At 47.0% G+C, this 26393-nt stretch overlaps 1 protein-coding gene across 4 annotated transcripts in view; it reads right to left on the reverse strand.

Moving 5' to 3' along the window:
• LOC119955771 overlaps positions 1-26393 on the reverse strand; it is a 168717-nt gene that overhangs the window by 110157 nt on the left and 32167 nt on the right. For all 4 annotated transcript variants that reach the window (XM_038782303.1, XM_038782306.1, XM_038782305.1 and 1 more), the window contains exons 5-9: positions 22522-22651; positions 16673-17355; positions 10386-10523; positions 8891-8992; positions 4075-4212 (exon numbers count right to left, since the gene is read on the reverse strand). In XM_038782303.1, the coding sequence (XP_038638231.1) occupies positions 4075-4212; positions 8891-8992; positions 10386-10523; positions 16673-17355; positions 22522-22651 (1191 nt within the window). The remainder of the gene's footprint in view (positions 1-4074; positions 4213-8890; positions 8993-10385; positions 10524-16672; positions 17356-22521; positions 22652-26393) is intronic.

The following is a 26393-nucleotide window of genomic DNA, read 5'->3' on the forward strand; positions in this document are numbered from 1 at the left end:
GCCTTCTTAACAACCCTCTCAACCTGGGTGGCAACTTTCAGGGATCTATGGACATGGACACCGAAATCTCTCTGCTCGTCCACACAACCAAGAATCTTATCATTAGCCCAGTACTCTGCCTTCCTGTTATTCCTTCCAAAATGAATCACCCCCCGCACTCTCATGACCAGACGGCCCATGAAGGGTATTGAATATTTATTAGGTCTCGATTTGGCAAGCCCTACAATAACCGCCCTCACTAAGGAAAAAGCAGTCTAACAGGTTACAGATAGGCGCAAGAAGGAAGCAGAGCAAAGCCTGCTTTCACAAAACCTTCCACCTCGTAGAGTACACAGTCATCAGCAAGTAATGGTTTCAGTTTACAACCCCAGTTCTTTCCTCTCCCGCAAATCTGCAGGACCCTACTCCATTTCAGAAAAAGTGAGCCCCTCCGTGTACAGGATAACGTACCTCAACGGTAAAACTGGTTGGTGCCACATCAACCAACTCAAAGTCTATGGATCACAATGTAGCCACTCCCACCACATCTCTCTGGCAATAGGAGACGATTACACCCCGCCCATCGACAACCTAGTCCGACCCCTACGCCAACCCTCCCCCAGCCATGCCGACATTTATCCCTTGTCCACGCCCACAGACCCGAACTTGTCTCCGCCCACAGCTACAGACTTTCACCTTGAACTTGACTCCGACGACAGCGAGAGCCTCCCGGATTTGATTACTATCCCTGAACACTGGCGCGATCTCTCTGCCCCCAGTCACCCCAGCCCCTGGAACCACGACTTAGATATCTTTGATCCCCTATATTCCCTCCCCCAGCCACCACCACAGCTACCGCAACAGCCCGACCACTGTAACTTGCCCTCTACTCCCACCGCCCCTACACCTCACGACCAACAAACCCCTCTTTGGCACCGTGACAACTCTTGCAGACTATTAAGGCACGACGATTCGCATTATCCATGCAGCCAAGGCACTGAAATGGCAGACACGAATCTGGCAACCGGGAGATGGTGATGATTCAGATACTGACTCTCGTTTCGTTAACGTTTTTACAACACTGTTTGGTGCAGAACCCTGAGGTGTCCAGATGATGAGAAAGGGACACCGCCTAAGTATTAAGGTGTCTAAAGTTCTGATGCAGCCTCCCCGCCTTCTTCCTTCTTCTTTTTTCTACTACATGGTTTTAATTCATGTCGCCCGACACACAATTACTCTTCTGATTCGAGGGTACGATACCCAATGTCAGTTAAAGGTACAAGTTTGTGGACAAACAGATCACTGTTCTCCCAGTCTTCATGACAAGTTTCCACATGACTAAAAACTCATACCGTCCACCCAGGTCACCCAGGTAGGGAGTAACGGCACTGATCCCCGCCCTACCTGAGGACCCCAAATTTATCCAGTCAGTTAAGCTCGGGTAGTGGAGTAACGGCACTGACCCTCGCCCTACCCGGGGATTCCACCCATTCTTATCCCGCAGCGGCTCACACGCATCTCATGTTCCTGTAACTTCTTACGCTCTGGAATGGTTCTCTACACTCTGCATTGCCCTTAGCAGGCCTTAGTATCACCTCCTCTACTCTCCCTTTGGTTGTGGTGTAAAGAATGCATTTTGCCACGTTAAGTACGCTCACCCCTTCTTTCCTTTACCTTTTGCGACCCCCTGGTGGCTCCCCACCTGCTATTTACACATATGACACAATTGGTTGCTATACACGCTGCTACACGCAAACTACCTCTGAACCCTGGGACGAAACTCTATAAAACTGGCCGCCCTGAAATTCGGCTGGTTAAGATAAGCCTCAACCACCATTGGTTGCAAGTAAAGAAAAGACTGGTCGAAGAAATTGCCCACCCACTCCCCGCATCGACCACAAGCTGCGAGAGTCTCTGTACTTTAAAAATTTGAATTTCTTGACTCTCCAAAATAGTATTTCAAAAAAAAGAAATGAGGGAGTCACACATGGTGACAATCATAACGGGTAACTGGAGTAAGGAGAGAAAGACTAATAAAATGAGATATTAACCAAAGATAATAACAGATACTATGCTTTCAGCCCCAGGATTACCTGGAAAACAGAAAACACCGGATGAAGCAAGGACTGCTGACATGCGTTTGGATCATCGCTGGACTTCTGCAACTGCGCGCGCAACGGACTGTTTTAACAAACCCCACACCAACCCCAAACACTACCACACAAGAGGCCACCACCAGCCCGGACACTACACCACACATAAAGACAGACATCGAGATCCCCACCTGGTGGGAAAACATTTCCAAATGGAACCCCCTTTCATACATAGTAGAGGTCCTTCTAGTATTTGCAATAATCTGCAGTGTCATTCAGACACTCCGACTCTGTAAATGGCGAACAAAAGCCTCCCGCTCCCCGATATATACAGTCCGAGCCCCCTTCTTTGGAATTCAACAAAATTGAACTTATGTAACAATCGCTGTTAAAAATAAACCATGTACCTCTTTAACTTTATTGGGATTAAGTAGAAATGTGATGCTGCTGTTTTGAATTTTGTACTGTATTTAAGTTATTTGATATTCACCAGCAACATGAGAGTAGCTTAGATAGCGTTAGCTAGAGATCGACTGTGCGGGTAAATTAAATGTTTTATAGTGACCTAAATTATAGTGACCGTTAGAGATTAATTAATTTATGAATGTATTAATAAAATATTAGGTAAACGTCCCAAACCATAAGATGGAGTAGAGTAGAACCTTGCCTTGACCAAAGGTGACCGGTCCACCAAGGATGAATAGGGATCTATGGTGTGATCCACCACACTTCGCATTCAGGATCAAGAGGATGGAATGTAGACACCTAAGATGGCCACCTGCAAAGGACCATGGGAATTATGGCCAACCCAGGACTCAGACAGATACAGAGCCGATGTGTACCTAAAACACAGGTAACCAGACCTGACCGAAACCCCCGCCCGTTTGCATTTTAATGGCCCATTTTCCCAGGACAATAGAATTCTAATCAAGCAACTGGTACAGCCACAGACTGATCGGCGCCACTCTCCTTACTCAGAAAGCCCAACTGCTAAGGTCAATGACCGCTAAGGACCCACCCAGCTACCAAGGCACCCGCACCTTTATTGGCCGAAATGAAAGACAGTGACCAGAGCCCTGTCGAACTAGGTTAAGGACCGCCCCATAGAGCGCGAAATCCCAGTTATTGTAGCTGATAGGTGTAGTTTGACTCGTAGTAGATATTGTGATTGCATGTCGAGATAACTCTTGTGTATGTAAATAAACCATCTTTTGAACTAACTAACTGGTTGTGTGGTCATTTGATCGATATAAGGGAAGGTTTGTGGTTCACACATTATTATAGAGCAAAAAAAGGCAGGCAGGAAAATGGAGCGAAGGCCACAATCAAATCAGCTATGATCTAATTGAAAGGTGAAGCAGCTCGCAGGATGAATGACCTAATCCCGTTCCTATTTATGGTCTTATGTACGCTGCATGGACTGCGGCTGTTCCAGGCGGCAGAAATAAGGGATGAGCAACAAATGTTGGCCTCGTCAGTAATGCACACATCTGAAGAATGAATTTTAATGGAGGCGGCTCAATAGACGGGTCACCGGGAATGCCATTTTGGCACACCTGTGCCCCACTCACCTGGAGACAATTACCATCCGAATGCAAGAAACACCATCCAGTCATGTTCACCAAGAAAGAGAAACTAACAGAAAAAGGCATGCAATTGAGTGAAATATTTTCATAATTTTCTCAGAGAGAAGTGCAAAGAGGACATTAGCAGACAAAGCCACCTTTTATTTTGTCAAAAAGAGATTTTTTAAATATAAATTTAAAGTACTCAATTCTTTTTTTTCCCAATTAAGGGGCAATTTAGCAAGGCCAATCCACCTGCACTGCACATCTTTTTGGGTTGTGAGGGTGAGACCCACGCAGACACGGGGAGAATGTGCAAACTCCACACGGACAGTGACCCGGGGCCGGGATCGAACCCACGTCCTCAGCGCCGTGAGGCAGCAGTGCTAACCACTGCGCCACCATGCCACCCCTGTCAAAAGAGTTTTGAAAGTTACCTGATGAGTCACAGTCGTTCCTGTCATCTGGATCCAGACTCTTGGCCAGGAAGTGAAGACGTTTGGGAGGTCGACCCAGCAGGGTCCTTACCAACCTCTGGCCTTCCCTCCATGCAAAAATGTCAGACGGGTGGGATGCTGGGAGAAAGAAAAAAGTGCCGTGGGTTAGTTTGGAACAATTTTTTTTTAAAAACAAGTTGATCGCTTCCGGAGAAGAAATGTAACAGGGTGCTGCTTTCTTCAGTGTCATCTCCTTACCAGTGATCTAACAGCTATTCCTATAAGTGAAACGTGTCCACGTCACCGATACAACACTTGTCCATATACTTTCCGGACAGAGGTCTGGGGGCTGGTTTAACTCAGTTGGCTAGACAGCTGGCTTGTGAAATGAAATGAAAATCGCTTATTGTCACGAGTAGGTTTCAATGAAGTTACTGTGAAAAGCCCCTAGTCGCCACATTCCGGCGCCTGTCCGGGGAGGCTGGTACAGGAATCGAACCGTGCTGCTGGCCTGCTTGGTCTGCTTTAAAAGCCAGCGATTTAGCCAGGTGAGCTAAACCAGCCCCTTGTGATGCAGAACAAGACCAGCAGCGTGGGATCAATTCCCGTACCAACTTAGGTTATTCATGAAGGTTATGGTCATATGGCCATTAGGTTATACATATGATTCTTCTCAACCTTGCCTCCTCGCATGAGGTGTGGTGACCCTCAGGTTAAATCATCACCAGTCAGCTCTCCCCCTCAAAGGGAAAAGCAGCCTCAGGTCATCTGGGACTGTGGTGACTTTACTGAGGTGTTTTATCTGGGATAGGCAGAGAGGGTTGAAATCAGTCAGGAAAGAGTGTTCCTTGCATGATCAACCTGCAGAACGAAGATGGAATAAGACAAGCGTTGTAATGCAAGAAATGCAGCAGCCAATTTGTGCACAGCAAGCTCCCACGATCAGCAATGATTGGATAATCTGTTTATGTTATGTTAATTTAGAGATAAACACTGGTCCAAGGGCACCAGAAAGAACTCCCCCGCCCTTCTTCAAAATAGTGCCATGGAATCATTTATAACACTTGAGGGGGCGGAAAGGGCCTCAGTTCAACACCCCATCTGAACCACAGCACCTCCAATAGTGCAGCACTCCCTCAGTACTGCACTCGAAAGTCAGCCTTGATTTTTGTGCCCAGGTTCAGGGGTGGGCTGCAAACTTGGAATCGTGCGACTCAGAGGAGGAGCATTCTACCCACTGAGCCTTGGCGGTCGCCAAGACAATGGAGGGTCTTGGCCACCACACATCGAGAAGGTGGTCTCAGGAAGTGACAGAGCACCGGGGACAAAACAGGAAAAACTGACGAAGTCGGAGCCAAACGTACACAGCTGGGGGTGGAAAGGGAGTCGGGGAGGGGGGGGGGGCACATCAATCCTGTCTCAATTTTCATCGGAAGCACGGCAGCGAAGGAACTTAAAGGTGACTTTGAGGCATCCTCATCAACCAAGGATCCAATAAAAAATAAAATAAATGGACAAGTTCAGAAAGTGGAAATACTAACAACTCCGTCATGTGACTGCAAAAATAACATATTAAAAAATTCTATGATTATTCCCATTAAGTCCCGTGGCCCTGGCAACATGATCTTTGACCCACAATCCATCTATGAGCAACACTGCTCTGACATCATGCCTGACAGATACAAATGGCCAATAAAAACCCTCTGACAATGGCAGTTACAATGATAAATGCTACTTGTGTCATAGCCTCACCGCTTGCTCTCCAAGGAAAAGCAGGGCAATTTTTTTTTGCAATCTGTTAGAAGAAATAATTTTAATGCATTTCAAAGCAGCGCAGTGAGGCTGGAATACTCAAAAGGGTTATAATCTCCTGTGCTGCCAATCAATACATTATATTCGAAGATTAACCTTCCCCATTTTCACAGGTTTGACCTCCCTGAAGAAATGCAGTCGCTGGTACAACACTGTACTGAGCCACAATCAGCAATTGCACTTTTATGCATACCCGCTGATATATTCCACAGGAATAAACACCAACAGTATATCAAGGGCTGTCATCCTGTGCATTGACGTGCTCAAGGGGGAAGAAAGCAATTCCATTTGAGACTTTTCCTCTCTCTATGTCCGTTTCCCTCGCCTCCTTTTGGGAGCCCTGGGTCCGGCGGTAGATTTGAACTCCAAGCTTTGCATCAATGCCCGGGCACACAAGGGGCAGCAACAATCAAATGATCTGCATTTATGTAGCGCCTTGACACAGCTCAACATCCCATGGAGCTCCGCGGGGGGCGCCAGCAGATAAACATTGGAGCCTGACCACATTAGGGGATACGAGAGCAAATGACCAATTGTTTGGTCAAAGGGTTGAGTTTTCAGGAACGCCTTGAAGGAGAGGTAAGTAAGCGAGAGAGGCAGAGGGGGCTGAGGGAGCGTCTTCCAGGACCAGGGAGGGTTGAAGGACTGGCGGAAGGCACCGAGATAGGAGGGATTTGGACGCCCTGCGATGGTTTCCAACCGCCTATGGGTCTTGGGGTCAGGGGAGTCCAGGTGCGTGCCGCTTTGAAAATTATAATTCCAGATGTATGTCAACATTCCAACACCCCCAGGAACACTGCACATTTTGAAGAGGTTGGAGGTCGGGGCGGGGGTGGGGGTGGTACCTGCCACTATGGGGGGAAAATAGGGAACCAGGCCACTTTGAATGACAGGTATCACTGAAAGAAAACTGCAAGGGGTGCCTGCTTTTTAAAGGGCCAGTAACAGTAAGTGGCAAATGTTCAATTACTTATCAGATTACAGTATGATCCACTCCAGCCTCTCTGGTGTCCACCAGTGATGGGAGACTTGGAGGGTATTTGCTCTCTCCTCCATGGGTGCCCAAGAGCAGACATATTGAAAAGGCAGGCAGTCAGGCTGAACAAGGGGCGCAACAAGGGAAGGTTAAAATCCTGGTCATGGCTAATTAGTCTAGTGTGGCCATGAGTAGAGTTTATTCAGTGCAGATTGTAGGCAGAACCTGGGAATTTCCTGGTCCGCACAGGTTGACCAACCTCTGTGCATTGCTTCTAAAGCACACCGACAGTGACCTTTGCCCTTGACATTCGACTTCCCAGGCAAGTCGGAAAAGTTTCATAGAATCATAGAATTTACAATGCCATTCAGTCCATCGAGTCTGCACCGGCCCTTGGAAAGAGCCCCACGCTGCCCCCATCCCCTTTATCCCCGTAACCCGATCTAACCTTTTTTGGAGACTAAAGGCAATTTATCATGGCCAATCCACCTAACCTGCACATCTTTGGATTGTGGGAGGAAACCGGAGCACCCGGAGGAAACCCACGCACACACACACAGGGAGAACATGCAGATGCCACACAGACAGTGACCCAAGCCGGGAATTGAACCTGGGACCCTGGTGCTGTGAAGCAACAGTGCTAACCGCTATGCCACCGTACTGCAGAACCGTGCTTTCAACCAATGAATCTTCCAAAATCATATTTCTTACATTTGATTTAGTCAAATCTTTATTCAGCCATTTAAAAACTCTTTAACTGTCAAATGTTAAACCCTAGCCTCCACTATCTCACATTGTCAGACACAAAGCTGACGCTAAATCAAATGCTGCTTGCCTCTCCGATTAGATATGTTGCATTATTAGAAAAGTCAAACTATCTTACACAAATCTTCTTTCATTAAAGCTTACTGACATAATAGTTTGACACTTGGCTCTCCAAACTTTGCAGGTGTGGGTTCCTAATGACGAAACCAAACTGCAGTTAATCCCAAGGCAGCGTACTGGTCCTTAGCCAGCATCTTCTTCAAAGCTCAACACAGTTTGCTTGCCAAGACTTAAACAGTCTTGCAGATGTGCGACTTTGACCATTTCGAAACAAGAATGCAGACACAAAATTTACTGGCTGGAAAGGAACAGCTGGTCCATCGCACCTGCCCCAACATCTGCTGTGTGAGGATAAAATAGTTAAACTGTACTTTGATTAGTTTGTTATTTGGGAGGTCCTCTAAAAAGAAAGTGCATTTACACAGCGTCTGTCATGATCTCAGTACATCCCAACGCACGTTGAACCAAATTTTGATGTATGTTAAGGAGCCAACTTGTACAGAGCAAGCTCCCGCAAACAGTAATTTATAATAACCAGATCATCTTCAATTTTGGTGATGCTAGTTAAAAGGCCAGGACACCAAGGAGATCTCCCTTGCTCATCTTTAATGGGACCCTTTACATCCACCTGGAAGGGGAGAGGGTGGGCCTCACATTTAATCAGAAGATGGAACTTCTCAGGTTGCAACTTTCCCTCAGCACTGCACTCGGGAGTCCCGTTGTAATCTATTTAATAATAATAATAATCTTTGTTGTCACAAATAGGCTGGAAACACTGCAGTGAAGTTACTGTGAAAAGCCTCTAGTCGCCTGTTCGGGTACACGGAGGGAGAATTCACAATGTCTGAATACATAATAGCATGTCTTTCGGGACTTGTGGGAGGGAACCGGAGCACCCGGAGAAAGCCCACGCAGACACAGGGAGAACGTTCAGACTCCGCACAGTGACCCAAACCGGGAATCGAACCCGGGTCCCTGGCGCTGTAAAGCCATAATGCTCACCACTATGGGTGGGATATGAACCCACAGGTTCCTAACTCAGTGGCAAGAGTGCCACCCATTCAGCCACAATTGACACCTGTGTGGCTGACCCTTACGTCTGACACATGGATGTGGAACTGCAACCTCTGTCTGTACTATTTTTTAACAATACATTCAACATGGGTTATGACCAATTTACAGTGAGTTCTTTTGTCTGCTTACCTTCAACATTTGCTGTTCTCTTTGGGCTTGGTGACATTGAGAGGCTTTGGGTTCTTGCCTCCGGCTTCCTGCTGGAGCTCTTGGGTGAGTTTCTTCTCTGGTCTGGAATGGAGATTCAAAGAGTCTTGGTGTCTCTACGTAATAAATGGACAGCGTTGTACGGATAAAAGGGAAGGGGCAACAGACCGTCAGTTCCCTACAATTGAAAGCAGTGAATGGTCCAAATGCACAACTTCTGAAGGAGAGACTCGGCGTGGCTGGTGAGCCTTCACCAAAGCCAGGTTTGCCACGGTGCTTCTGCCATGAATCCGCCCCAAACGCCTTTGTGGAAGGGAGCACCGGGATCTGCACGGAGGCCAGAGCACCAAAGTAGTGTTGCCAAGTGACTTGTTTGGGTTCCTTTATCATGCAGTCAAAGACTTGGAACCACTGTGACTGCACTCAGGTGATAAACAGAACGTGTTGAGGGGTTTCCAGTCACCGGCTGTCATGATGGTCACTTTTCCACACAAATGTTAGTCACTTTGAAGCACTGTGCCTGCTGGAAACAAACAATTTTCCACTCTGCCTGGTACTGGAGTGCTAGCACACTCAATGTGAGCAATTGTGACTTTAGTTAATAACCTAGAATGAGCAGAATTGGATCAGTTTCCATTGTAGATTGCAAAAATGGAAACAAAAATTCCAAGGAAGGAAGCTGAAACTTACACTGATAAAGCGGCTTCATGATATCAGGATGTCGCAATGTGCTTCAAAATAACTTTAGTACTTTTCTTTTTTAATGTGTGGTCACTGTGTGGTGCAAAAAACACAGCAGCCAATTTGTATATAGCAATCTCCTTCCAAGAACAACGTAATAAACAAAGAAGGCATCTGATTTAGGTGTTGATTGAGGAATAAATCTTCCAATATGTCATAGACAGCTAATCTGATACTAGCTACTCAGTCAAAGGTGAAAGTGACTTAGCGAGTCACTAAGACCCATGTCAGTTCGTAAATACTAGTCCAGAATAAATCCAATGGCTAAAATATTGAAAACTGTGAGTGGGATGGCTTTAGGAGCATAGGTTGGTGTTACAGTTTTAATGTCAAGTTCCCTAACCAGTCCAATATCTTGCTGGGGAGCAATTGTAACTCCAGGATGTCACCCTCTAAGCTTGGAGGCTGGGGCACGATGTTAATACATGTTGCATGATTTGGTCAGGGCATCTGCGGTCACACTGGATAAAAGCAAATTACTGCGGATGCTGGAATCTGAAACCAAAGAGAAAATGCTGGAAAATCTCAGCAGGTCTGGCAGCATCTGTAGGAAGAGGAATGAGCTAATGTTCTGAGGCCAGATGACGATGCATGTTATACACCTTTAGGCACTCTCAACATTTACACCAGCCTTTACATTGTGCATATAACCTCTCAAATCTCCTTACCCCAACCCTGCCCACCATCCCAGACGGTGCTACTGTGATCAATGAGAACAACTCAATTGGTCTCGAACCTGCCTCTTGTCGTCCCCAGTCTCTACGTCGCATCAACTCTCTCCTGCTGGCCCGGGTGCTCACGGCAAAGGTCCCCTCCATCTCTTGCGCTCCTCCAGTGTGTTTCTGGTCAGACATCAACTCGATGGCGTTGAACCCTGAAAGAAATCGTCACTGCTCAGATTTGTGTGATAAACCAGAATCTGGTTACGCTGAGCTCGTTATCTGGAAGAGGTGGATTTCAGGTAATTGGCAAATGAACCAGAGGGGAATTGAGAAGAGATCAAAACAAAATGCTGTAACAACCCAGCAGGTCTGGCCGTACTTGTGGAAAGAGAAACAGAGCAAACGTTTGCAGTCCAATGTGACTCCACGGAACGAACGTTGAGAATTTCTTTTACTCATTGAGTTGCCTGACAGCAATGGGTGGAAGCAAACCCAATGGAGAGAAGCAATGAAACAGGTTAACACATGATTTGGTAATAATTAGAGGGAAAGCTTGTTGCCTGATAACAGGTCAAAGAGAGGTCATTTCACTTCCAAGGTTGAAACACTTCTGCTCAACTTTCTCAGAAAGCATGATGCAGGAATCAATCACTGACTGTTGTCAGGCAGATCACTCTCCCTGGCAAACCGTTTAACCAATCAAACAGAGTTCCTCCAAATCTGGTTCCTAAGATCCACTTGGCGCCAAAGACTCTGGCTTCTCCGCTCCAGAATACAGTAGTCCCCCGTTATACCGCGCCCCGCAATACCGCGGTTCGCGATATACGGCGGGGGTGCTTATGGACCCCAACTTTTTTCACTCTTTTTGAAACAACACCTTTTTAAGCCGGTGAACTTGTTTGTCATTCCGATTAGCCGTGATGATTAGCCCGATTAGCCGCGATAAATAGCCGCGATGATTTGTAATTAAAGCGTATAAATACAAAATGCCTAAGCGCAAGTCTTACACAGTAAAGGAAAAGATAAATTTGATAGACCGTATTAGAAACGGCGAAACAAAGGCAGAATTATCCAGAGAGACTGGTGTGCCAGAGTCAACCCTCCGTTTCTGAGAGTGAAGGGCTTGCCAGGAAAAAGGCAAGGACCGCTAGTGACATTAACTTGGAGAAGGCTGTGTTCGCCTGGTTTGTCCAGGAACAGTCTGGTGGCACCCCCCTATCTGGACCTATCATCAGGACTCAGGCTGAGAAGTTCCATCACCAGCTCCACCCAGAGGACACCAATTTCGTAGCCAGCAAGGGTTGGCTCCATCGGTTCCAGAAAAGACATGGGATAGGTGCAGTTACCATCAGTGGTGAACAGAGATCCGCCGACTCAGCAGCAGCAGAAGCCTTTCCGGACATCCTCAAGGACTACATGGTGCAAGAGGAGCTGACCCCAGAGCAACTTTGGTCAAGCACAAGTCAAGATGAGGAAGGGGATGTGCCAGAAGAAACTCACAGACTTTTTCATGTGATTTAAATGATTTTTTAAAAATATGCATGTAAGTGCTATTTTATGTATTATTGTATATATTTTTGAGTGGTATTTTTTAATAAATTTAAAACTTGAAAGAACTTTGATGTTTTTTATTTAAAACGCCCTTCCATTCTTACATTGTAAGGCTATTACATCCACAATACCTGAAACTATCCTGATAGGTTCACTTGTAATTATTCTTTCCCGCAGCAGAACATTATCTGGCCATGTGTTGCTCTTTCAAATTTTTCATAGGCTATCCGCGGCTCGGATGCAACGCGGGTGGCTGTCTTGGACCCCAACACCCGCGGTATAACGGGGGACTACTGTATAAAACCTGGGAACACAGTGTCCCAGCAAGCAGGCTGACTCACTTTGAATCTTCTGCATGAAGGCACATCCTGATTACGGGTCCACAGACCACAAACATGGGAAATAAACGGAAGTTATTCTTACTCTTATACCAGCCATTGGGTGGGTTCCATACCCCTACACAACCTACACAATGAGGAAGACCCCATTCAACCCCCCCTCACTCCCCCGAGTATCCCAGTGAACTTCAAATTGGAATTCCGTCTCCAATAGCTGGGACTGGGGTTTGAATACTCAAACTTCTAACTCGAAAGTTGAAACGCTGCCACAAACCAAAGCCTTTATCCCTGGGAAAAGGTGGAGCTGGTCATTGCAGTCATTTTACAGCAACAGATGATTAATTCACTGATCCTGCGCTCCTGGTCGGAGCTCACACCTATTGGGATTGTTGATCTGACATGGAGCTACTGCCCACCACCCTGATTTGTATCCCCACAAGCACAGCTCTGAGGATCTGGAGGAGGTTTAATACACCCTCATGTGCCTTCGCTCGCTTGTCCTTGTACCTGGCTTTTGTACACATTTGTGTGAAACACAATATTAACCAAGCCTGCACGTGGGGCTGCACACCTTTCTGTAGAAGGCACACACACAAGCAGCAAACAATCATCTCTCACTTGCAAGGTGGAAACACTTCTGCTCAGCTTTCTCAGAAAGCAATCACTTACTGTTGTCAGGCAGAAGAGTGTTCCTGGCAAACCCACCGGTTACCAGTTAACCAATTGAACAGAGTCACGCCAAAGCTGGTTCAACGCCATCCATCACACCTACCAATCAATGATCATAAATCAGGTTGGTGCATTAGCAGCCTTCGACAGAATAAAACGAGAGTCAAACGTCCAAATGGTTAACGACAGAGTCCAGGTCAATCACTGGACAATTGCTTCATCCTTATTGTCTTTTGATAAGAATATGTAAAGCGGGAACTGCTCAAGCCTTTTGACCATCATTTCCACCAAATACACCTGGTATTGGAACCAGAGATGCAGGAGCAACTCAAGAAACACTGCAACATGGCAATAGGAAGAGCTTCACCCCAGAGACCACAGATAGGAGAGGGGCGAAGAGGACAGTGCACAGATGGTGGGGAGGGTGGAAGATGGATAGGGACATGTTCCTAGGCAGCTTATTCGCTTCAGTTAACAGTGAGCCTCTTCTGCTTCAGCTTCACGTCGAAACCTTGAAAGGGGCACCATAATGATTGTTCATTTAAAACCATATTACTCTGAAAGTCTGTTCAATTAAATTTGATTATTCATCATTAACTGGATTGCTCTACCAAAGACGTGCCAAAGACTTGATGGGTGCAATGGCCTCTTTTTGTGCAGTATTTGAAAGAAGAGTGATTTAATTCAGATTTGCACCCAATCACATGGAAGGAGGGTGGGGGGAAAAGACGGATTCTATGATTCTGAGTCTATGATTCTACGATTCTATGAGTCGATAATTCTAAGAGTCTATGATTCTACGATGCTATGATTCTAAGCGTCTATGATTCTATGAACGTATGATTCTATGATTCTACGATTCTATGAATGTATGATTCTATGATTCTACGATTCTATGAACGTATGATTCTATGATTCTGAGTCGATGATTCTACGATCCTATGAGTCTATGATTCTACGATTCTATGAACGTATGATTCTATGATTCTGAGTCTATGATTCTACGATCCTATGAGTCTATGATGCTACGATTCTATGAGTCTATGATTCTACAATTCTGAGTCTATGATTCTATGATTCTATGATTCTGAGTCTATGATTCTATGATTCTACAATTCTGAGTCTATGAATCTATGTGTCTATGATTCTATGAGTCTATGATTCTACGATCCTATGAGTCTATGCGTCTGAGTCTTTGAGTCTATGAATCTATGTGTCTATGATTCTATGAGTCTATGATTCTATGATCCTATGAGTCTATGATTCTATGAGTTTATGAGTCTATGATTCTATGAGTTTATGATTCTATGAGTCTATGATTCTATGAGTCTGAGTCTATAAGTCTGCGAGTCTATGATTCTGAGTCTATGGGCGCGATTCTCCGCAAAGGCGGAGAGTCGTGAAGGCTGCCACGAAACCGGCCGTGTTTCACGGCAGCCTCCGCGCCCCCTCCCGGGAACCGATTCTGCTCCCCGGTCGGGGCTAGCATCGCGGCCCCGTGAACTCCGGCATCGCGGGCTTAACGAATTTCGCTAAGCCAACGCGCCAAAGTTAGCGACGGCTGATGCATATGATGACGTCAGCCGCCGCGGATTGGACGACTCCAACCCTCGCATGCGCGGATGACGTCATCCGCGCATATGCGTCAGACCCGAGCATGCGCGGTCCGTAATGCCCCTCAGCCGCCCCGCGGACGTATCCTGCGGGGCGGCGGAGGGAGAAAGAGTGCGTGGGAATCGGGCCCGCTGCCCGCGATCGGTGGGCACCGATTGCGGGCCCATGCCACCCTTGGCTCTCGGTGCCAATCGGTGGCATGGTTGTGCAGAACGGCACTTTGCGGCCGTTTTCACGAACTGGTATAGCAGGTGTATTAAAAACCGTGAAAACGGCCGTAAAGGCCTTGGAAATCGGCCCATCGGCCAGGGTTACGGCGAGCAGCGATTCGTGTCGGGGGGCGGGCGTGGGGGGGGGGGTGAGAATAGCGGGAGGGTGTCGGACCTGCGTCGCCGTAAAAATTTGCACCGCCTGCTATTCTCCGCCCCGTCGTGAGTGCGGAGAATCGCGCCCTATGAGTCTGTGAGTCCATGATTCTGAGTCTATGAGTCTATGAGTCTGAATCTATGATTCTGAGTCTAGGAGTCTATAAGTCTATGATCCTATGAGTCTGACTCTGATTCTATGAGTCTATGATTCTATGATTCTATGAACTCTGACGCGAGAAGGGAGATCCAAGAGATGAAATTCTGTAGAGCGATGCAAAGAGTGTGTTTATACAAAACATAACATTGAACAGACAGACCCAGTTACTTGCGTGAATTCATTCCCAGATGGTTGTCAATTTAATTTTCCATTTTTCTCTATTTTCCAATGATGAGCTCATTGCCCATTTATATAATTACTTGGAACAAAACCTGCGAACAGTGTCAAGCGAAACCCGGCCATGTTGATAAGACTTTCTGACCTGTTTTATTCCAAGAAGCGCTTAATTCACTTCACAGATGTTCCAGCTTTGAAACAAATAGCTCTGGGCGCCAAGGCAGAAATAAAATCCCGGTTATTTCACAATTCGTGAATGACCACCAGCAGCTTTTCACCGTTCATGGTCTCAGACGCGCAGCCACAAAATAAGGTATTAAAAAGGTAGATTTAACTTTGGTTTGTTTTCATCAGTAGAGGGAGGAGGAAGTAAATTGAGACAAAACCAAATGCTGTGGATGCTGGAAGTCTGAAATTAAAAAATAAAATGCTGGAAACACACATCAGGACTGGAAGTGTCTGTGGGAGGAAGTGAGATGCACACACACAGTTGACGTTTTATTAAAGCACCTGGAAATTATATGGTCGATCCTGAAAAAACATGCACACGGTTGAAGGCTCTGGAAACTTGAAATTTAAGCCAGGAAATTAGGACTGAATCAGGCAGTAATGCTTAGGAGACAAGGAAAACATGCATTTAAATCGCACTTCTTCCAAGATGCCTCACAGGAATGTTATTAAACAAAATTTAACACAAGTCACATATGGAGATATTAGGCACAGGTGGCCAAACATTTGGTCCAATGGATGGGTTTTAAGGAGTGTCTTAAAGGAGGAGAGAGAGTGAGGAAAACAGGTTTAAGGTGGTATCTAACCCATGCCCGCCAATGTTGGTCTGATTAAACTCAGGGCAGCACAATGGTTAGCACTGCTGCCTCTCAGCGCAAGGCACCCCGATTAGATCCAGCCTTGGGTGACCCTCAGTGTGGAGCTTGCATGTTCTCCCTGTGTCGGCGTGGGTTTCCTCCAGGCGCTCCGGTTTCCTCCCACAGTCCAAAGATGTGCAGGCTAGGTGGGGATTGGCCATGATAAAATTGCCCTTAGTGTCCAAAGATGTGCAGGCTAGGTGGATTGGCCAGGCTAAATTGCTCCTTAGTGTCCAAAGGTGTGCAGGTTAGGTGGGGTTATGGGGTAACAGGGATGGGATGGGAGAGTGGGCCTAGGTAAGGTGCTCTACTGGAGGGTCAGTGTAGACTCGATGGGCCGAATGGCCTCCTTCTGTAGTGTAGGGATTCTATGGATGTGGAAGAGGCCAGGAGCGAGCACTGAAGCAAATAATGTACATGGACGTGAGAGATAGCTACGAGTTGGTGGAATAAGAGAGACACTTTGAGAGTAAAGGAGAGGGAAATGAACAGCAGTTTAGTGCTGGTCAAAGAAGTCCGATTTCAGCCCACTCAGTGATTTGACTCCTATAGTAGGGCAACCTCACACAAACAAAATAATCACACGCAGGTAATCCATGAATCAACCGGATGGTTACGTACCTTTATAGGCTGGTGCGGGTGGGGCGATGGTCACTTTCCTGATCAGGTGCTTCACTGGCTCATTTCTGAAAGGGTCTCTGATCTGCCCGAGTGCTGGCGTAGGTTGTTCTGCATGTGGTTGGTCTGGATGAGTTCCCTCTAATAGCTGACCAGTCTGCAGCTTCCTCTGGTTCCTTATCCGCTCTTTAAGCCTCTCCAACTTGTTTACTGGAGATATACTCGGTTGCAGCGCCAGTCGCTGAGCTGATAGACTTGGCGGTGGAGAAGGAGGGAAGACACTAATTGATGACGCTGGAGACTTTTTCCTCTCCTGCAATATCTGTCTTTTGACAGAATGGTCAACTGCCATAAAACCTTCATTTCCAACTGGGTAACCTCCTTCCAGATGACATTGGTAGGACGGTATTAAGCCACTGCAAACCTCCTGCTTACTCAGCGAGAACCAGTCGCTCTCCATCACATCCATATCATCCAATGCATGCGATCGTATTGCGATGGTTGACAGTGACGGGCTACAATTTGGATCTTGGTGGTGAGTTCCTGTTGCCTGACCAACTGGATACAGCGGGACACCTTGGGCAATAATATCCTTGTATAAGGGGCTTGGTCTCTCATTCCAGAACATTCTTCCTGAAGAATGAAAACTCGCTGATCCAGAATTGAACTTTCTGCTGTCATTCGGCCTGTTCAGGAATTGGAAGAACAGTTCAAGCTTAGCTTCTTGAACAGCTGAGAATATTTGCTCAACTAAATATACTTTGAACAGCCTTTAACCATGTCAGCATTGCACATCCCTAACTGCCCTTGAACTGAGCACTGCTGAGGACAGTTAAGATTCAACTACATTGCTGGGGATCTGGAATCATATGGAAGCCAGACAGAGTAAGGGTGGCAGATCTCTTTCCCTACAAGCTATTAGCAAACCAGATGGGTATTGTAAGGGCCCTTCCTGTTGATTCCCTTATTTCCAATTTCTTCTACTTTGTGATTATCATTTTGATCCATGCATATTTAAGTCGAGCATAGGAAGCGGAGGAATTCAAAAGTTGCAAAATAGTGCATTGTGCTATTGCAGATTGAGCTTCTGGACTTTCTGGCACCTGAGAGATCAGAGGTGTTCAGCTCGATTGGTCGGCTGATGGCCAATGAATTGGCCAAAGGCCTTATTCTGCCCGGCAACAGGCGGTGATTGGATCCTACCCGAGTGGGATGATTCTCAGAGAGCCCAGGAAGGGACAGTCGGATCCTGGAGGCTGAAAGGAGAAGTATGAGCTTCTGTCTCTCTCTCTCTCTCCCCAGAAATACTGCCTAGCTGCTGGTTTCTGAACCTGCAGAGATGTGCGTGAAACCTGGATGAATCTATGGTGAAAACCATTGCAGACAGGAAGCAAAAACCTCCAACTGAAGACCTAGGCTGAAGAGATCCATCAGAAAGATAGACTTCTGTCCATTTCATTTATCTTCACACCTGTATTTCTCCTGTGTTTGTCTGTCATGTGTGCAGAGGGCGGGAGAGTTAAGGGGGGGTTTGGAAATCGATAATAGTAAACCAGTTGTATTTGCTGTCTATTTACTCAAAGCTATTGTTATTCGTAAAAAGTAATTGTTTATAAATTTACAAAACTGTTGACTGCAGTTATTGGGCAGCCAAAGTTTTATGGGGCAGCACGGTAGCACCGTGCTTAGCACTGTTGCTTCACACCGCCAGGGTTCCGGGTTCGATTCCTGCCTAGGTCACTGTCTGGGCGGAGTTTGCACGTTCTCCCCATGTCTGCGTGGGTTTCCTCCGGGTGCTCCGGTTTCCTCCCACAAGCCCCGAAAGTCGTGCTTGTGAGGCAAATTGGATATTCTGAATTGTCCCTCTGTACCCGAACAGGCGCCGGAGTGTGGCGACTAGGGGCTTTTCACAGTAACTTCATTGCAGTGTTAATGTAAGCCTATTTGTGACACTAATAGAGATTATTCTTATGAGACCAAAGATTTGGGGTATTTTCTAAGAAGTAATTGTTAATTTCGACTGTGTTGGGACTCCGGGGCCTATGGGGCTAGAATTCACCGCGCACTAGCCCAGGGTGACCTAACAGTCTTTATGACAATCAATGATGTTTTCATGGTCATCATTTGCTTTAAATTCCAGAATTTAACTGCATTTGAGTTCCACCAACTGTCTAAGTGGGATTTGAACCTATGTCCCCTTAACGTCAGCCTGGGCCTCTGGATTACTAGTTTAGTGCAGCCCATGCCAAAGCAACAGAAAGTAATTTGACAGATTCCCATCCTCGAAGTTATATGAGGAGTACATTTGGGGATTTTAGTTTTAAAATATCCCCATAGCCAGGTTCCAACATCAAGAATGCAAACACATCTCGACGAGGAGAATCTTTTGTAGGTAATGGAAGTCTTACCTGCCAGCTAGATATCCAGCAAGAGACCCACGTTGCCTACTTTTGGGAAGGCCCCCAGCCTCAAGGTCAATGGAGAGACCAGCAATTGGCCATTCCTGGATTCAGGAGACTGAGGGCAGAGGTCATGCTGACCCTCGTCAGGACAGGTGAGGTGCTGGCAAGACACCAACCGCAGGCCCGGGTTCACTGACCACGCGCTCTGTCAGTGCAAGTTCCCTGTTTGGTGCCTTCACAGAAAAATAGGAAGAATTTCAGAATACCATCTCCTAAACACCACCAGAACCCTCGAGCGAAAGTAGAACAGGTGAGGGAACAAGGGGTAGAAGCCAACTGGGATGGATCTCAGGAAGTATTTCTGCACACTAACTGCAATGAAAAGCTGGGATACTATCCCATAAATAGCTATTCGGCCTGGAGTCAATTGCAGGCATCACAGGATGGATGGATGGACGGACAGAGGGGTATTAGGTTAATGGGACGGTTAAATGGGGTTCAAATACTGATCAGCCATGACCAAGCTAAAAGGAGGAAGAGACTTTTCTATGACTAGAGGCTCTGATTGAGACCATGTCAAATATTCAACAGCACTTTTGATAGATGGCTGTAGGAAATGAGAATCAATAGATAAGGGAACAGGGAGAGAACATGGGTGGAATTCTCCGCTCCCGCGAAAAATCGGGAAGGCCATCGTGAACTCGGCCGCTCCTCTCACCTTATTCACCCCCACCCAGGGGGCTAGGAGCGGCCTTCCGTAACTCTCAGCCGCTGGGCCTTGACACTTGCGTCAAGATGGCGCGCCGAGAATGACACGGCTGGCGCGCCTTAGTGATGTCAGCCACGCATGTGCAGGTTGGCCGCTCCAACCCGCGCATGCGCGGCTGACGTCACGACGGCTCAAACCCGCGCATGAGCGGTTGTCGTCTTCCCCTCCGCTTCCCCGCAAGACGTGGCGGCTTGATCTTGCGGGGCGGCGGAGGGGAAAGAGTGCGTCCCTTTGAGACGCCAGACCGACGATCGTTGGGCACCGATCGCGGAACAGTCCCCTCCCGAGCACGGCCGTGGTGCTCACTCCCCTCTCCGCCCCCCACAAGCTTCAAACCAACTTTTGGCGCCATGTTCACGACGGCAGCGACCAGGTGTGTTGCAGCCGTCATGAACCCATCGGGAACGGCAGGCCGCTCGGCCCATCCGGGTTAGAGAATCGGCAGTCGCCGTCAAAAACGGCGAGCGGCGATTCTTCCAAGCGGGGGGGTGGGAGAATCACAGGGGGCGCCAGGGGGACGTGTCGTGACTCGCCCGGCCCTCCCGCGATTCTCCCACCCGGCGTGGGGAGTGGAGAATCGCGCCGCATGGGTTTGGCCGACTGCTCATGTCGAGAACCAATACCAACATGAACAAGTTGGCGGAAAAGTCTATTCTATCTCTAATTTTTAAGATATGATTAGGACTTAAGAACTTCAAACAGGGGGCAGCACGGTGGTGCAGTGGTTAGCACTGCTGTCTCACGGCGCCGAGGTCCCAGGTTCGATCCAGCTCTGGGTCACTGTCATGTGGAGTTTGCACATTCTCCCTGTGTCTGTGTAGGTTTTGCCCCCACAACCCAAAGATGTGCAGGGTAGGTGGATTGGCCACGCTAAATTGCTCCTTAATTGGAAAAAATGAATTGGACACTCTAAATTTTTTATTTTTTAAAAAAGAGCTTCAAATAAAATACAATTTGGGAGAGATATAACACTGATTACTGTCATCCCGTTAAACTATTGTACAAAGAACTGTTGTGTACAGGAGTTGGGAATTTATGTTGCAGCTATATACAACCTTGGTTAGGCCGCATTTGGAGTGATGGATGCATTTCTGGTCACCGCGTTACCAGAAGAACCAGGAAACTTTGGAGAGAGTTCAAAGAAGGTTCACCCGGATTTTGCTGGTCTCAAGGGTGTTGGCAATGAGGAGAGGTTTAATAAATGAGGATTGTTTTCACTGGAAAGTCGGAGGCGGAAGGGTGACCTGATACAGGTCTACAAAATTATGGGGAGCACAGACAAGGTGGACAGTCAGAGACTTTTTCCAATGGTGGAAGTGTCAATTACAAGAGGACACAAATTCATGTTGAGTGGGGTGAAGTTTAAGGGAGATGCGTGGGTTACGTTTTTCACTCAGAGTGGTGGGTGCCCTCACGCCAGGTGGGAGAATTCCGGGAGTGCCGGGCGATTCACGCCAAGCTGCCCTGGCACCCCCACGTGATTCTCCCACCTCCCCCCAAAATGGCGTGTCGCGTTTTGCGACAGGCCGCTCGGAGAATCGCCGCTCCAGTCAAGCGGCGTTTCTCAGGCCCGGATGGGCCGAGCGGCCTGCCGAATACGACCGGTTCACGCCGGCGCCAACCACACCTGGTCGCTGCCATTGTGAAGATCGTGCAACCACTGCATGTGGGGCCTGTGCGGGGCGGAGGGAGGATCGCGCACCATGGGCGTGCTCAGCAGGGGTCTGGCCCGCGATCGATGCCCACCGATCGTCAGGCCGGCGTCTCTAAAAGACGCACTCTTTTCCCTCCGCCGCCCCGCAAGATCACTCAGACATGTCTTGCGGGGCAGCAGAGGGGAAGACGGCAACCGCGCATGCGCGGGGTGACGTCATTTAGGCGCCGCTGACCACGTCATTCAGGCGGCGCCACTTTGACGCAAGCGTCAAGGGCCAGCGCGCGTGATTGACGCGGCGCCGCTCCTAGCCCCCCGGGAGGAGGGGGAGAATAGGGGGCGAAGAGCGGCCTCTGACGCCGAAGTGAAACACTCCGGGTTTCACTCAGGTGTCGGCACTTTGTCTCCCATTGGGAGAATGGCGGCCATAATGTTTTCCGTCAATCTGTTGTTTGCTTCCTCTGTACAGAGGGATGAAGGCCGGTTTTAATGCTTTTGCTCCATTGGATATCTGTGAACTGAATAAACTGGATAAAATCAGAGACTATGGGTGGGATTCTCCGTCCCACCGCATCGGTGCGGCATGCAGTCGGGATTCTCCGTTTCGCTGGTGGGTCAATGGGGTTTCCCATTGTGGGGCAGCCCCACACCGTCGGGAAATCCCCAAGATGCCGGCAAAATGGAGAATCCTGACGGCGGAGAATTCAGCCCTATGGTTGCTTGCATGGCTCAATCCCACCCCACACTGTTCCGTAACAAAATCGTAATAACAAACTTTAACCCGGACAGCTACAGGTGTCAAACTGCAGCACAACAGGAAAGTGCAAGGTGGGGGGGGGGGGGGGCGGGGGGGAGTGTGTAATTAAATAGTTCTTCCAAAGGGCTGGCACCGACACAAAGGGCCGAATAGCCTTTTTCTACTCTGTTTGATTTGATAATGCGTTAACCAAATCTGTAGAGCCTTGCATTTTAAACTTTTTCTCTGCCAATTTTGGGAAGAAGAGTCTCAGTATTAAAATGTGTTTACCTGCTTGAGGAAGGAGTCCACTCAGGACCCGGGGCACTGTGCTCGCCTGGTCCACAGTTTCCTGGAGACTCCAGTTGCTGTGGAGAAACGCCTTGCATTGAAATGTTGCCAGCTCCCTTCACACCATGTCCTACAACAACACACCAACAGTATGTTTTATCAGCATGGCAACCATTACAAAAGCCTTCTGTTATAACTCAACTCAACCAGACCTTCAACTGCAATCAGGGTAAATTAATGATTGGCCTTTTTGAGACGTGCGTTAAGACTTTCACTTCAAGCCTTGAAAGCTTTAAAGAGAATGCATTGAAACATTTTCTCTCTCTGCAGGTCAGCTTTTCTGCAAAGCAGTGCACTCCAGAACAAGTCCCAACGTGTCCCATCCCATTATGTTCCTGGACCTGTTGATTATTTATAGCCCATCCCACAAAACAGCATCGGTGCCAGGGACAATCCTTCATTTTACACTGAACAGCCAATGAAACAGACCTTCACCCAGCCATGAAGAAGTAGCTCCAGCTCAATTAGGAAGCCGCCGCACTATTCCCCACAATGTCGAATACCCACTTTCCAAAATGACACATCTATTTGGTGTATTACGAGCATCAGAACCCTATCACGCATCCACTTCCTGACACTAGGGCAGCTCCATGTAATACTGCTTGTCGATTTTGAAGTTTGGAAACGCTGATGCCACTAGACTGTTAATCATAACGAGCACATGCCCAAATTGGAAGGATGTGACTTGTGATGGTGCACAAGGATCTGTGTTGGGGGCTCACGTATTCGCCGTACTTATTAGACTTAGATTGGGCGGCACGGTAACACTGTTGCTTCACAGCACCAGGGACATGGATTCCTGGTTTGGGTCACTGTCTGTGCGGAGTCTGCACGTTCTCCCCGTGTCTGTGTGGGTTTCCTCCGGGTGCTCTGGTTTCCTCCCAAAAGTCCCAAAAGGTGTCCTGTTAGGTGAATTGGATATTCTGAATTCTCCCTCTGTGTACCTGAACAGGTGCCGGAATGTGGGGACTAGGGGATTTTTACAATAACTTTATTGCAGTGTTAATGTAAGCCTTCTTGTGACAATAAAGATAATTGGATCGAAAGTCATATGGGATGTTCACGAACGATTACGCAATGTTCAACACCATTTGCAACTTCTCACATACCGAAGCCCTCCATGTCCTTATGCAGCAAACCCTGGATAATGTTCAGGCTTGGGGCTGGCAAGTAGCAAGTAACATTCGTACTACACAAGAACCCAGGGAATGGCCATCTCCAACAAGAGAGAATCCAACCACCTCCCCAAGACATTTAGTGGCATTATCATTGATGAATTCCCCACTGGGGGTTACCATTGATCTGAATTGGAATTGGGCCAGCCACAGTGTTTATATTAATGAGCAGGTCAGGTCAGAGGTTGAGAGTTCTGCAGAGAGTTACTTCCTAACTCCCCAAAGTCTGTGTCACTGGCAGAGGGGTGCGTCAGGAAACAGAGGTAGTTTTAAATAATCTATATTTGTATTTGTGCATATTAAAAATAAGGTATAGTTTGAAGTTTAATTTTGTGTTTCTGTATTTGAAAGAGTGAATGACTTCATTTTGGTGTAGGAGCATGCACGGTAATGAAATGTTATGACATGAAAAGCAAACAAAGCGGAAAGAAAAATTAAACTGTTGCTTAGCAGAAACTGTTGGGGCAGAAATAACTTTTGAGATAGTTGTAAGCTAGAATCAGGGGAAGCTGGACAGAACAAAGGAGCTGCATCAAGCAGACTTCCCAAAAGAAAGTCCCAAAAACTAGGGAGTGAGGACAACATTAGGGAGAGAGACAGCATGGTGGCACAGTGGTTACCACTACTACCTCACAGCACCAGAGACCCCGGATCAATTCCGGCCCTGCGTGACTTTGCGGAGTTTGCGCGTTCTCTTCATGTCTGCGTGAGTTTCCTCCAGGTTCTCCAGTTTCCTCCCACAATCCAAAAATGTGCAAGTTAAGTTACGAGGACAGGGCAGGGGCGTGGGCCTAGGTAGGTGCTCTATCAGAGGGTCGGTACAGACTAGATGGGCCAAAAGGCCTCCTTCTGCACTGTAGGGATTCTATGAAAAAGAATGTCTCAGGAGGACAATTAAATTAAAGAAACATAGAACAAGAAGCTGAACAAGGTCCTGTTTGGTGAAGTTAAAGTTAAAGTAGAGAAAGTACTGAGAGTTAAAGAGACAGCTGCAAAAACAGATTTAAAGTTGGTTCGGTGAGAAACCAGACAACGAGATAAATCAAAGATTTGGTGACACCTTAATACAATCTGTGAAGCAGTGGTGTTCTGTTGGCGTAGCTGGGTACCTGAGAGATTGTATGCAAGCTTGAATGCATGTGGTGATTCAAAGCAGAAGAAACTGAAAAGAGAGACTGAAATCCTGGAAGTGGATCCTTGGTGAAGGCATCTGAGAGACTGTTTTGTTTGGGGGAAGATTCGAAGGGTATTCTTCGAGGGTGGAGTTTAGAAGCATCTGGTGGGATTTAATCAGAAATTCACAGAAATTGTTTTGCGAGGGCAGCGCGGTGGCCTAGTGGTTAGCACAGCTGCCTCACGGCGCTGAGGTCCCAGATTTGATCCCGGCTCTGGGTCACTGTCCGTGTGGAGTTTGCACATTCTCCCTGTGTCTGCGTGGGTTTCGCCCCCACAACCCAAAAATGTGCAGAGTAGGTGGATTGGCCATGCTAAATTGCCCGTTAATTGGAAAAAATAATTGGGTAATCTAAATTTAGTTTTAAAAAAGGAAATTGTTTTGCGTGGCATCTGCCACTTGGCTTTCAATGTGTGATGTGTCTGACCAGGGCTGGCCTGTTGGTTTACCTGGATTGTGTACTTAACGAGATCATCAGACATATTTATTAATTGTATTATCCTTTCAAATCTGTGCACATCTATAAAGACATAGGTGGGGTAAAGAAGTAATATATTTATAGTTAATCTTTTCTTGTTTAATAAAGATTTTATTCTTTCCATAAAAGTTAATCAGCCATTCGGCGACTCTGTTTATCCACATCTCTAAACAAAAATTAAAGTTACGATCTATCGTTATAGATTTAACAGAATGATACCTGCAATCTGAGGCTTAAATTGCAAGGCGAGTTTGTTGTATCCCTCACGATTTGGAGGGCAAATTGATTAAAGTGTTCTAGGTATTACAAGGAACTGGTGGGGTATATAGAGAGAAACTAGTTCCACTGTTTGGGAAGTCTAGCACCCATGGGTATGGTCCAACAATTAGAGCCAGACCTTTCACAAGAAACTAGGAATGGTAGAAATTTGGGACCCTCTCTGCAAAGAAAATCTATTGTAAATCAATGGGTAATAGCAATTCTAAGGTTGATAGATTTATGTCAACCAAAGGTTTGAAGGAATATGGGGCAGAAGGATATGGGGTAAACGCCCCAATTACAAACATAAAGACATCACACAGCTATAGTAATCTTTATATATAACACTTCATGAATTCCCCCTTAACTGTTCCAATTCAAGAACAGAATCCAATAAACCAAACCCCTTTTGGGGTAAATGCAATTAGGCCACAGTACAGAATCACGGCCATCCTGTCTGTATTGGCTCTCCAAATGAACATTATAACTTAGTGCCATTACCCTGCTTTTTTCAAATAATCATCTAATGCTCTTTTGAATGCCTTGATTGAACCTGCCTCAACCACAGTGCCAGGCAGTGCATTCTAAATTGTTGTGTGAAAAGATTTTTCTCACATCACATTTGCTTCTTTTACAAATCACTTTATCCTGTGCCCTCTTGTTCTTGATCCTGTTACAAGCAGGAACGGTTTCTCCCCGTCTATTCTGCCCAGCCCCCCCCCCCCCC

This window comes from Scyliorhinus canicula, chromosome 21 (genome assembly GCF_902713615.1).
Source record: "Scyliorhinus canicula chromosome 21, sScyCan1.1, whole genome shotgun sequence".
Classification (NCBI taxonomy): Eukaryota; Metazoa; Chordata; class Chondrichthyes; order Carcharhiniformes; family Scyliorhinidae; genus Scyliorhinus; species Scyliorhinus canicula.